Source organism: Tachysurus vachellii, chromosome 4 (assembly GCF_030014155.1).
Source record: "Tachysurus vachellii isolate PV-2020 chromosome 4, HZAU_Pvac_v1, whole genome shotgun sequence".
Classification (NCBI taxonomy): domain Eukaryota; kingdom Metazoa; phylum Chordata; class Actinopteri; order Siluriformes; family Bagridae; genus Tachysurus; species Tachysurus vachellii.
The window spans coordinates 10744514-10757513 of record NC_083463.1 but is presented as its reverse complement, the minus strand read 5'-3'; the positions used below and the strand labels follow the sequence as shown (position 1 = coordinate 10757513).

Here is a 13000-nt window from a genome sequence, read left to right as displayed (position 1 = left end):
CTTTGAGATCCACTGATTTAAAGGATTGTACCTCACTTCTGGTACAGAACTCTATTTAACCAGCTTTGCCATCTGCTTTTAACGAGACTGAGAACTAATGACAACCATCAGAGCGCTGCTCAAATCAAAGTTTAACACAATCTTAATAAAAAAAAATATATATAGAATTTTAATTTTTTTAAATCATCTTATTAGGTGTTGTTCCACAGTGCCGTTCCACGGTCCCCAGTTCCATCTTGAACCCACGTTCTCCCCAGGCTGATAGGTGGATTGCCTATGCTAATATGCCCTTGTGGGTGAATGAGTTTATATCCCATTCAGTATGTAATCCTGCCTGACATTCCCAGGAAAAGACTCTTGACACACCTGACCAGGAGGTAAAACTGTTACTGAAGAAGAATGAGTGAATGGTAATAAAAAAATAATAAATAAAACAGGTTTGTATAGAGGACAGTAAACAAACAGGTACAATCCACAACTAACCAGCAGATACACAAAGTCAGATATAGTGTACACTGTATTAGTCCCAATGATGAATGTGTGTATGGCAGCAACAACAAACACAAAAAACACTGTACAACGTTAAAAGCTGGGGATTAAATCGGTAAATAACTATTAAACCTAACAATCAAGTTATTCAAGACCATAAGCAGCCTCTTTACGGCTTTAGATAAAAGACACACAGTCATGCTCTGATATTCTCCTAGTTTCCCCCAAACATGTTAGTGTGTTTTCCTGCTTTAAACACACCTCATTCAATGTAGTAAGTCTTGGATAAACAACATACAAGGTCAAACGGGTGCATTAAAACAGGGATAAACATTACAGTATGCAGTGAATGAGTAATTCAGTGGATAAACCCAGTGCACGTGAGCTGTAAACAAGATGCATCAGGTGTAAAGAGGAAGTTTAAGATAAAAACAGATCCTCTATACAACAACAGGCAGCCATGCACCTCCCTCTGAGCTACAAACAGCACAGCCTAGCTAAGGAAAAACAGCTCCAGCACTTTTACCTTGGAAGCTTTTTGGTCAATCCTGTCCTTTAGTTAAATATTAACTTCCCATGGAGTGGAGTGCACTGGCATTATCTCATGCAGGAGGGCTGTGTGGGACTGCACAAGTCCAAAACAACGTCAACGGGCGCTTTTCACACCGGGCACTGGTTCAAAAATATCCATGGAGCTCAAGCAAGCTTGCTAGGCAGGAACCGGAGTGTGTGTGCATGCGTATATACACACACAGCGCCGACAAATGGGCCAGCCACACGTCACTGCGCCTGAGCTGACTGCGCATGCGCATCAGGAAAAGGCTGTGTTGGTGTTGTTTTTTTTTTTCTTTCTTCAGCCTAATGCTGCCATCTGCTGTGTGTTTACAAATATTGCATACAGTTATATTTCAAATTTGCTGAGGTGCACATAGAGGTTTGAGATTTTACTTGGATTGAAGGTTGAAGGTTTGGTTTTTTTTTGTTTATTCCTCACACATTGTATTTATCTATATTGACATCTCAGTTCCACTTATGTATCTTTGTGTAACAGATAATAATTTCATCAGGTACATGAGGAGATCTATAACAATCTCAAAGGGAAGAAACCCTGGACCGGATCACGCTAAGAACTCTATCGATTTGCACTGACCTATTGTTAACTTATCATCTCAGCCCAGTTGCTTTTGGGTCCTTGAGCTCGGGTTACAGTTCATGAGAAGTTTTGCATGATTCCCTTTTCTGTGTGGGTTATCTCTGGGTTGTCAGGTTTCCTCACATTTACAAACACATATTGTACCACATACGTGTGAATGTCCTGCAGTAGCCTGTTGTCCCATCCAGAGCGTATCCCTACTTCATAACCAACATTACCAGGATTGGCTCTGAGTCCCCAATAATGCTGAATAAGATAAAGCAGTGAGTGAAGATGAATGAATGAATTTACACCAATACATTTTCATTTTTTTTCATTCATTCATTCATTCGTTCATTCAGTCAGTCATTTATTCAACTTCAGTAACTTTATTCTGTTCATGATTGCATTGATCTATAGAGTATATCCCAAGAATACTGGGTGTGAGGCACGAAAGGACTCCATGAACACATATTCATACCTAGTGGCAACTAATCCATCTATTGGAATGATTTGGACAGGGGGAAGAAACCTGAGAACCTGGAGGAAACACACATTGACATGGCGAGAAAATATGAAGGGCCATACAGAAAGGGGTTTAGATTTTAAAACATTATTCCAGTATGTTCACTGAGACAAAGGAAAACACTTTTCCAATAAATGTGTTTATACAAATTTTACAAATTAATAATAATAATAATATTATACAACTTTTATATAGAAATGATGGCTAGAAAAATAGATTTAGATCTATAAGCATAAAAAACTTCCTGCTTCACACTTTTCCGTGTCATTTTAACCCACCCCTTGTTAAAAAAAAAAGTGATGCTATAAGTTCAGGCATGGCTTAGATCAGAAAGCACAAACTAACACAACTATTAAGCCTACAATTTAATTGATGTGTTGCATCAGGTTTGTTACAGAGAGCAAATGACTAAACCTTGCTGCAATCTGGCCTAAAACAATCACAGCTGGGCTATTCCAGACATGTTGAATCACTTAATGCTTTTCACTCTCATCTGTGCTTGCATTCATTGAATATAATTTAAAGTACACTATAGCATGTGTCCTTCATCAGTCTCAGCTTCAGCTCTTTGTCTCGCTTAACAGTTGTTTTAGACTTGAGTTTAATTTAAACTGACATTTATATATTACTTCTCAATCTTTCTTATTATCATTCTCTATTCCTTACACTTTAATGTGGAATTTTCATAAGTTGTGTACATTTCTAAATGCAAAAAAAGTAGCAAACAGCATAACTGTATAAGAAATCCATTTTCTTTAAAGTTTTAAAAACCTACATGCTGAGACAATTATGTACTAGGGTACAAGGATGACTACATTATATCAAGTACAAGACAATCATGGATAATTACGGGAAGTGGGGTTGGGGGATAATCTTAATATTTATTTATACTAAATGTTTAAGCATTGTACCACTATTAGTAGTATTTACAACAAAAAAAAACATACAGGGGAATGGCACAGGAAATAGGTTTCAGGTAAATACTGAGACAGCATGACTACATGTTTGCTGTTATTTAGTTTCTAATCTACAATCGTTAAATAGTTTTAGTTTAACTCATTTTCCCGAATTAGCAATAAAAAATTAATAAAACCACTTACCATCAGAAGGGAAACATTACTTTAGATCTCCTACTTTACTTAGCTTTGCTTCGATACCTCTTACAAATGTGAACTCAGTGACAGTGATTTGGTTGTGGTGACATTGGAAACCAACTTTTCTGGTTTTTCATGGAAGTGATGACGTTGGTCTAATGGTGCTTATGATGTTAGGCACACCCTCTCATTTCTAAAGAATCAGTGACACAGCGTTATGACGCTGTATGTTCATTTTGTGTGGCTGCTATTTCCAGCTCAGAAACAACAAAAGAGGAAGAGCTGTTTGTAGATCTGTCTGTTTTAGGCTGTATGTTGGGTGTATAATGACTGTGTAACCAAAATAATCCAAGGATCAAAAATAAACAGAAAAAAACTAGAACAAAATTATATTCTATTTGATCATACTATATTTGTCCTTATGACAAATGAGTTTCCACTGATGTCTGTGATCATTAAAATGATGATCTAGCTGTTAATAAACGTATCCCACTCAATATATGGGAAATTATTCATCTTTTACTGCTTATCCGAACTACCTCGGGTAACGGGGAGCCTGTGCCTATCTCAGGCGTCATTGGGCATCAAGGCAGGATACACCCTGGACGTAGTGCCAACCCATCGCAGGGCACACACACACACACACTCTCATTCACTCACGCAATCACACACTAGGGACAATTTTCCAGAGGTTCCAATCAACCTACCATGCATGTCTTTGGACCGGGGGAGGAAACCGGAGTACCCGGAGGAAACCCTCGAGGCACGGGGAGAACATGCAAACTCCACACACACAAGGTGGAGGTGGGAATCGAACCCACAACCCTGGAGGTGTGAGGCGAACGTGCTAACCACTAAGCCACCGTGCCCCCCATATGGGAAATTATATGACTAAATATTCTCTAACAAAAAAAGCAACGTAATGCTATGAAACCAAATGTCTTAGAAGAAATATGTACCAGTATCCCACTGCTGCTTAATAAATTTAAAGCTGATGGAATTAAAAAAAGTTCAATAAATATCATAATTAAAATATTCCTTTTTTATTTTACACTCGAACCACTATACAGGAACATCCGCGCCAGAACCAGCATTTTTTTAATGAACTGACTGTGTGTCCAGCATATATAGCATATATATATATATATGCTATATTGTGCTCATATAGCATTTTCTTAATGCTATAACCTTATAACCTTGTACTTGTTGTTCCTTTTTCAACAGTGTCTGCAAATTCTTTTCAATGCCAGAGCCTTGGAACCATTTACTTGTACATTGCAACAATGTCCACACATCTCTGCACTGCTATAGCCTTTAAATTTATTCACTATATAACTATATATATTACTTGCTGTACATATGTTTACATATATAACTATGTATATTACATGCTGTACATATGTTTACATATTTATCTGCACTTGTCTATTTGCACAATTGCTACTCTTTGCACTTCTGGTAGATGCCAAACTGCATTTCGTTGCGGTGTACTTGTACTATGTAATGACAATAAAGTTGGATCTAAATCTAAATCTAAATAATACATATTTTGTGGTTTAGATTAGTTAATTAGTGTGAAAAATGACATATAAAATTTACAAGGTTACAGCTTATGTGTACAAATATAAACGATTATACGCTTAAATGTAATAGTGTAAATATTACGTGCAAATATAAATATAACAGTGACTTTGCTGCAAAAATATGAGAATGTGATGTGATCACTCTTGTGATGTTGAGGCGTAATGTGTGCAAAAAACCTTTGACCATATGCTATATCTAGTGTGGCTCGTTGATCAAGGGAATAACCCTTGCTGTTGGTGCATGACCAGATGTTATGGAGTCATTTACAATGGAAGTGTAGATGGTGAGGAGGTCTGGATGATTGCTGGACAAGATAATCTGCAAGAAAATATGATACAGATTAATAGTGTAGGAAGGAAATGTGTAGTTATTTTCCCCCCCAGCCCTGTAGGAGGTGCTCTAAGACATTTGTCCCTGAATGAACTCTCATGTCTCCTTCTCATATGCTGTGCTGAAGAGCTGGTATTTACTGCGCATGTGCAGGCTGGTCTTTCTTTTTCCAGTGCAGAGAGTCGATCCCAAGCGGTCTTTGACTCCTGGCTCCGGCTTCGGAGACTAAAAAGTCTGCAAAATGGTTAGTAAAACACTCAATACGCTCTTTATAGAATCAATCCGGTGTCACGTGTCCGTACTTTAGGTTATTGTTATTCGGAAATGTCAAAAATATGGCGGATGGTGTTAGATTTTATTTTCTTCAACCCCCTGGGCTTCTTTCCTAACGTGGCCTAATAGTTCATGTTTTCAGCCTTTTCTGAGCCGGAAAATAAACTTGAATGCTTAGGACCTCGTTGAAAGTCACGAACTGCAGTTTTAATCTATAAATCTTTAGCGAAAGACACATATAAAGTGGATAGTTTTATAAAAACGCCATATTTTATGCCCCATGAAGGCTCCATGCTAATCGTGCTAATGCTAATCCGCTGTGTTGCTCCCATGTTGAAGTAGTTTTTTTGCTGTGTGAGATGTTGTGTAGATGCTCTACAGACATGTCAGGCTCATGAGGACACTCTTCTTTTGCAGGGATTTGTAAAAGTAGTGAAGAACAAGGCCTATTTCAAGAGGTACCAGGTGAAGTTCAGGAGGAGGAGAGGTGAGACTTTGGGAAGTGGATCTGTATTGATGAACCTTGACAATCTTTTTTTGGTTTGTTTACATATTTACTTTCTCTCATTGTAGAGGGGAAAACTGACTACTTTGCCCGCAAACGCCTGGTCATCCAAGACAAGAACAAATACAATACACCCAAGTACAGGATGATCGTCCGTTTCTCCAACAGGGACATCATCTGTCAGGTGAGTGTTGGTGTGTAAGGTCATGTGAGCTTCACTCAAGCTGCTCAGTATTAGACTGGACACACAGTCAGTTCATGTTAGAATGGTCGTCATACTAAATACAAATGGGAAATTTACATTTATGCTATTTGGCATAAAGAGGGCCAGCAATGGCAACTTGGTGGACCTGGGATTTGAACTTATTATTGGTAATCCAACACCTTAACCCACTAGGCTCCCACAATGTTTAACTCGCTTTTTGAGAAATAAACGCTTGAAATAGTGGAGCAGGAGTCATTCTAATCCACATGTAAACAAATCCTGGGTTATCTTCTCACGTTTCACACTGCTCCTACTTTACCCAGGTAAACGGTATCCTGCGTATTCATAATCTGAATTCACACTGAATGTTTGTAAACTCTGGATTAATGTTCTTATTTGCGTATTTGTGGAAACAACCATATTTGTATTTTAAATGGTGTGACTGGTTTAAATAACTGCTTGTCACACGATTTTGCTTTAGGTCTGTTCTGCACATGAGCAGGCATTCACAGCTTTCTAATCTTTTTTGGCCTTTTTCAGTTTGTAATGTTGACCAGGCTTTTGCTGATAGCCGATATCCGTTCGTTATTTTGCCAACACATCAACCGCTCTGTATTTTTGTTGAGTTTCCTACATCCTGGTTTTCACGTTAATTGAGGCAAGTGCTGTTAAATTTCTGATTCGGTGTGTTTGCGTCTGTGATGCAGGGTTAACTCTGCAGAAGTGCCGCTAACACTGCTTCAGAGCAGGATTTCTTAATCCCAGGTAAAAGTTTCTAAATTAATGGAGGAAACTGCCTGAGGTTAAATGCATGGTTTAGAATGATGAACACTCAGGATTAAGCACAGCGTGATGAGCCCTAAACATATGGGGAATGCTGTTATTGGAAACTTGTTTGTTGGGCTTTATTGCATCAATTGTTGTTTATTTTTTCCATAACATATTGTATAACTTGAATGATTGATTGTTGCAGACAGAAATAGCACCATGTGAGTGTTTGCACACCTTGGGAGCGGTTCAGGCTTTTGGATCTTTTTTAAACTGGTAAACTTGTGATTTGTCTGCAGTAATCTGACATGCACACAATGCATAACCAGAGGAATGTCTGAGACAGCGTTATTAAAGAACAGAAAATTGTAGGTGAGTGTTTAACTGGCAGTGTGATTGTCTAGGCCCTGCTCAGGGATTGTGGAAGGTGTGTAGCTTGTTGCAGAAATGTGTTTTAGTTTTTGTATGACTGCATAAAACATCACATTTATTCATGGTCAGGATTTTGGCTTCTTCCACACATTAGGGACTGATAATAAAATATATAATAAAGGATAAATCCAGCCTTGATTAAGGTTTACACCTTGAGTGTTACAGGCTTCTAACATGCATTAAAACCATCAAGCTGTTGTAAAACTATCTAGGTCCTAAATTGTTTTGGTTAAGCTGGAATCATGATCAATCTGTTCTGTTGAACACTTTTACATAAAAAGCATTGCGGTACAGTGTTGTTGCGCGGTATAGCATGATGCATGTTGGTGGTGTTTGCTTTACTTATTTTGAATTGGGAAGTGCTATTCTTTCCATTAGGAAATATACCATGCTCTGTGCGTAGCTGTGCCTTAACTTACTTTCTTAAAATTACCAACTGGCTGAACTCTGAATCGACTTGTTACCTAGCAGAAAACTAATAGACACTCTTAGGCTCTTCAGTGTCTAACTGCTAAATCATTAGTCATTGCAGCTGTGTTAAGTTGCTGAATAAAGCATTGCATTATGTTAATCATGAATAAAATCGCCATATGGCAAACAGAGCGACATATTTCAGTTGTTCTGTGCTAGCCACAGGTACTTGTCTTTAGTCAGTTTCATTTCAGTATTAACTTGAGAATCCTCCACACCAGCATCTGGACTTTTAGCATGTGTCTTTCCTTGAATGTGCGATATCAGATCATGTGCATTTCTTTTGAGTCTTTTTCGTTTGTAACCTGTATCATATAGAAGAACCATACTCGTGTTTATTCCATGTCTTGCATAGAGTGCTAGCAAGACAAACTGTACAAACAATATTTTGTTTCCCCTTAAGCTACTGATGCTGCACACTGAAGGATCACATGAGACTGGCTGTGTGGTTGAGCACAGAACATTTAGCTAGCTGACTACAGTGTTAGAACCTTGTCAAATCTGATCCTGAGTGTATGTGATTTCTGAATTTGTTTTTATTGCAGATTGCCTACGCCAAGATTGAAGGAGACATGATTGTGTGTGCAGCGTACTCTCATGAGCTCCCCAAGTATGGCATCACTGTGGGGCTGACAAACTACGCAGCAGCCTACTGCACTGGACTGCTTCTCGCCCGCAGGGTAAGAACCCACATGCTTTTTACTCCTATTCCTGTTCTTTAGGCTAATGGGCTTTCACATTCAGACTTTAGTTTTTAAACTTTATAAATGAGACCAACACATGTATTTGCCTTAATCTCATTATACTGCTGGTAATTTGATTATACGTGCATCCTGGTTGTAACTTTTTACAGAAATTCCAGCTTCAGCACAGTTTCATTTCTGAATTGCTCGGTTATCGTGTCCTTAGTCTTGCCTGCAAGGGACTAGTGATTCTGGGTGACATCTGTGCTCTGTGGTTCTGTGTGCAGCTGTAAGTGAGCTATGAACCTGAATGCTGTGCACATGTCTGTTTTATGTGCGTTAGTGGTTTGAACAGAAAACATTTCAATGGTATCACATACAGGTCCTTGTGGCAGCATGATTTAAAAACTGATGTTTGTATTGCTCATTTCTAGAAAGTTATAAGTTGCATGATTTCAGTGTGAATATAAAGTAGCTTTATACATGTACGTGTCACTTTTCTTATTCTTATGAGAGAAACTTTTTTTTTTTTTGGACATACGAGGAAGAATCTGCAAAGTCGTAAGTTTATCTGGATAGGTCAGAAATTTAGACCTTGTTCAAAGAACAGTCAGTAACTTTCATGATGAGGAAGTGGTGAAGGTAAACAAATGCCAGCATGGCTGATTCGGAGGATCACATACAAAGGCTAGAATTAGTAATACATTACGGTGGACATTCTGTGCGAATAGGGCATCTGGCTTATGGATTTTTTTTTTCCCTTTCTCCCTTTTCTTGCTGCTTGGCTGAGCAAATGTTTTAAACTCCACTTGCTAGATCCCATCTTAAGCAATTGCCACAGTAATATTCTTGAAATTCTCATGTTTAAAACTGCTGTACTTAATTGTGGGAGTTTCAGTGTAAAATGGTATGACCATGTCCTGGCTTCCTTCACTGCTGACTGTAACGTGTACAATCTTGGTTCTTTTGTGCCAGCACAGCTTTAATTATGTGATGATTAATTATTTTTTGTGCCTAATCTGATTTGACCCATTATGTAATTATTTTTTTTTTTATTTGCCACACATTGATGTGCATTGCTCTTATATCCACAGTAGGGATGCAACAATACAGTTAGCCCACGGTTTAATACATACCTCAGTTTTTTAACCACGGTTTTCGGTTCGGTTCTCTTGACTTAACACGTGTTTTTTGTTATTCTATGCTTAGGCAATAGGAACAGTAAGAGGTTAAGAAGAAACAAACGATTTATTGCAATACTCCTTTATTTTACTTAAAAGCAAAGTCAAGTCCACTGGTTCCTAGTGTTTTTGAATAATATAAACATTTTTTATTTTAAAATTAACACACGTCTCACAGCTGCTGGTAGCCCATGTACAATAAATAAAATTGAAAATAAACATACATGTGAAGTTAGTAAACAATGTTAGTAAACAAGCGTTATCTGTGGTGACTGGGAGTAACATATCTGGCCTCCTCAACTTCCATGTTTTCACTGCGTTTGTCAACTTGATTTTTCATGACTTTCATGCAGGGGACGGGTTTGGAGTACAGCGCTTTTCATTTCCCAATCCGACATGTAGTGAACAGTTACAGTGAGAACTCACGGTTGCCCGCGAGGCCCAACCATCTGTGGTCAGAGCAAGGCTCTGTGCTTGAGCCAATTCTTACACAATACTGTTGCATGTCGTTTCATAGAGGTCGGGAATTATCTCGGTGCTGAAAAAAGTGCGAGACGGTAGTCTGTAACGCGGATCGAGTGTTTTTATAAGATGACAAAAGCCCGCATCTCCAATCACCGAAAACTGCTGCAAATCTTTGGCTATGAACACCCCCACTGCCTTTATTTTCATGTGTCTCTCGGAACCAGTTGGGTATGTATGCTGGAAGGATTCAGCGAGGGACTGTTTTTTTTTTTTTTTTTGGAGGACTTTATTACCTGCTCTGCTATCCTGCCTTCAGACATTGATATTGCTGGGTGATGGCACCGCAGATGTGCAATCATATTGGAAGTGTTTCCGTTTGAGTTGGCTACACACAGATCCTGTACAACCTTTTTGAAACATTTTGGTGGCTAAAAATGAACAACTTATATTTTTATTCCCTTTCCTTAGCTGCTGAACAAATTTGGCTTGGATAAGGTGTACGAGGGCCAGGTGGAGATCACCGGAGAAGAATTCAACGTGGAGAGCATTGACGGTCAGCCCAGTGCCTTCACCTGCTACCTGGATGCCGGCCTTGCCAGAACCACCACTGGAAACAAAGTGTTTGGAGCCCTGAAGGGCGCCGTAGACGGAGGACTGTCAATCCCTCACAGGTACATGCTCTTTGTTTTGAGTGTTATTTTAGAGGCTCATTTGTTAGACCTACTGCTGCTTGATGATGATTCTTTTCAAACTGAGCAACTTGTAGTTGGTCCTTCATTTGCACAGTTGATGTAAGCTAGTTTCAAGACGGGACTGAAAGCAGCTTGGGGCAAAGAAAAGTTTATTTTATGTGGTTTTTAAATGGTCCGGCATGTAATCAGCTAATTAAAGCCATATGTTGGCTTGCCAATTTTAGCAGAACAGCATCTCTGATGCTGAGAGAATCCTCATTAATGTTCTCTTCCTTTACCCATTGAATAGCAGTAAGTTAGGAGTCTGGCTGTGGTTCCTGTGTCAGCAGTAGTGCATCTTCTTTTTCTTCCTAGCACCAAGCGTTTCCCTGGCTATGACACTGAAAGCAAAGAGTTTAACGCAGAGGTCCACCGCAAACACATCCTGGGTCTGAACGTGTCTGAATACATGAAGCTCCTGCAGGAGGAGGATGAGGATGCTTACAAGAAACAGTTTGCTCGCTTCATCAAGAACGGAGTCACCCCCGAAAGCGTAGGTTTTTTTTTCTTAAACACGGTGTCACTTACTGCTCATAACTAAGGTCTGGGCGTTTATCAAATTCAAGTGTTAAACATATTTTTCTTTACCATGTAAGATGGAGGAAATGTACAAGAAGGCCCATGCAACCATCCGTGAAAACCCAGTGCATGAAAAGAAGCCGAAGAAGGAGGTCAAGAAGAAGAGGTATGTGTTTGTTTGTTTATTTATTTATTTATTTATTTATATCGTATCATGTTTGAGAGAATTGCCTAAGGGACAAGTTTAAAGAACCCCATCGGTTTGTACACTTGATTTTTCAAAGCTGTGATTTATTTGATAGGAATACCAGCTATATGTGGATTATCAAAGTTTTTGCTAAAATAATTTTTGTCTTAAGCCCTGCAACAAAAGTGGTTTGGTTATGATTACATTATCATACCAAAAGCCACATGAAACATTTCCCAACAATTATACACAGCAGTATTCCTAATTTGCCTTGCTTCTTCTCAGACTGTTAGTCAGTTATGATTTTATTTAACCTACCTGTTTATGAATTTTGTGTTATCAGTGTGTCTGTACAGTACTGTTATTTTGAACATGAGCTGTCCTACATGTACCTGTTGTAAGCCTTGACCTTTTTGATTAAGCATGTTTTGCATGAAATGAGGGCTATGTTGTAGGTGAAGGTAAATGTATAGCTGATTAATAATGCTGTTTTGTCCCCTTTTTTTTTTCTTTCTTTAAAGCATTAGTACCAGGAATTTGTGGCCTTTTGCCGATCAAGATTGTTTTTGGTTTATGTGGCACATGGTGCCAAATCATAATGGTTTTTGCTGTAGTGTATCAGCATGCTGTGGTGTTCTGGTAATTAAGAATATCTAAATTTGTTGTTGGATTTGTTCTTCAGTGTTAGGGGTGTGTATGAGGGTGTTTTTTTATAATTTTGGGTGAGTTTAAGTGTCTAATACAGTGCTGTGTAAATGTGATTATCACTCTCTCAATCACTTCTAAATGTTTTTCAGTGTTCAGGAAAGCATTCAGATAAATTTTTTTTTGCCTGTCAATAGCATTTGTAAAACCCTCAGATCGTGGCTATTCCACAAGTACAAAAAATGTGGACGTGTATGTCGCTTTCCAATGAATTCTCTCTTCAAATAGGAAAATTTGCTTTGCAAAGTTCCTGAAATGTGGACTGTCGTACGTTTTGACACCTTTGTTTTATTCTCAGTACAAGTATTCACTGTCTCCAAATTGGTGCTGTCAACAGTTTTGCTTAAAATGGTTTGACTTTGCTAACTTTTTTTTTCACCCCTAATAGATGGAACCGTGCCAAGCTTACACAGGCTCAGAGGAAAGATCGCGTTGCTCAGAAGAAAGCCAGCTTCCTCCGCGCTCAGGCTGCAGAAGAGGATTAAACCAGCCTCACTCTGATTTTGCTAAATTTTGTTCTAATAAATCTATTGGAAAAGACTCCATTTTGTTTTTGTACTATATTAAGAGCAAGCTTTTACCAGTCTTCACACAAGGTCTGGGTAAGTGTAGGATTTAAAGGCATCTGCATAAATAAACTTATTTGCAGGAAAAATAGAAGACTTAAGACGCTAAGCTTCGATGTCTATAGGTTTTAAACAATCCCAGAATATGATTTAC

The 13000-nt window shown here is 38.6% G+C and overlaps 2 protein-coding genes and 1 non-coding gene across 5 annotated transcripts in view; 2 read left to right on the top strand and 1 right to left on the bottom strand.

The window, feature by feature from the left end:
- evi5b (ecotropic viral integration site 5b) overlaps positions 1-3371 on the bottom strand; it is a 56392-nt gene extending 53021 nt beyond the window's left edge. Inside the window, exon 1 of one of the 3 annotated variants that reach the window (XM_060867698.1) lies at positions 3248-3371. In XM_060867698.1, coding sequence (XP_060723681.1) covers positions 3248-3250 — 3 coding nt within the window. In that variant the 5' untranslated portion in view covers positions 3251-3371. Of the gene's footprint in view, positions 1-1015; positions 1222-3247 lie in introns of those variants that run through there. The other 2 variants (XM_060867703.1, XM_060867700.1) reach the window with 2 other exon arrangements.
- A 1880-nt stretch (positions 3372-5251) lies between these two features.
- On the top strand, positions 5252-12820 carry rpl5b (ribosomal protein L5b). The gene is made up of 8 exons (XM_060867697.1): positions 5252-5399; positions 5846-5915; positions 6002-6117; positions 8355-8489; positions 10607-10809; positions 11185-11362; positions 11466-11554; positions 12669-12820. The coding sequence occupies exons 1-8, from the start codon at positions 5397-5399 to the stop codon at positions 12763-12765; spliced, it is 891 nt and encodes a 296-aa protein (XP_060723680.1). The 5' UTR covers positions 5252-5396; the 3' UTR covers positions 12766-12820.
- On the top strand, positions 10867-10962 carry LOC132845101 (small nucleolar RNA SNORD21). Its single transcript, XR_009648399.1, has one exon. It is a non-coding gene; the product is annotated as a small nucleolar RNA SNORD21 (small nucleolar RNA).
- Positions 12821-13000: the final 180 nt, after the last annotated feature.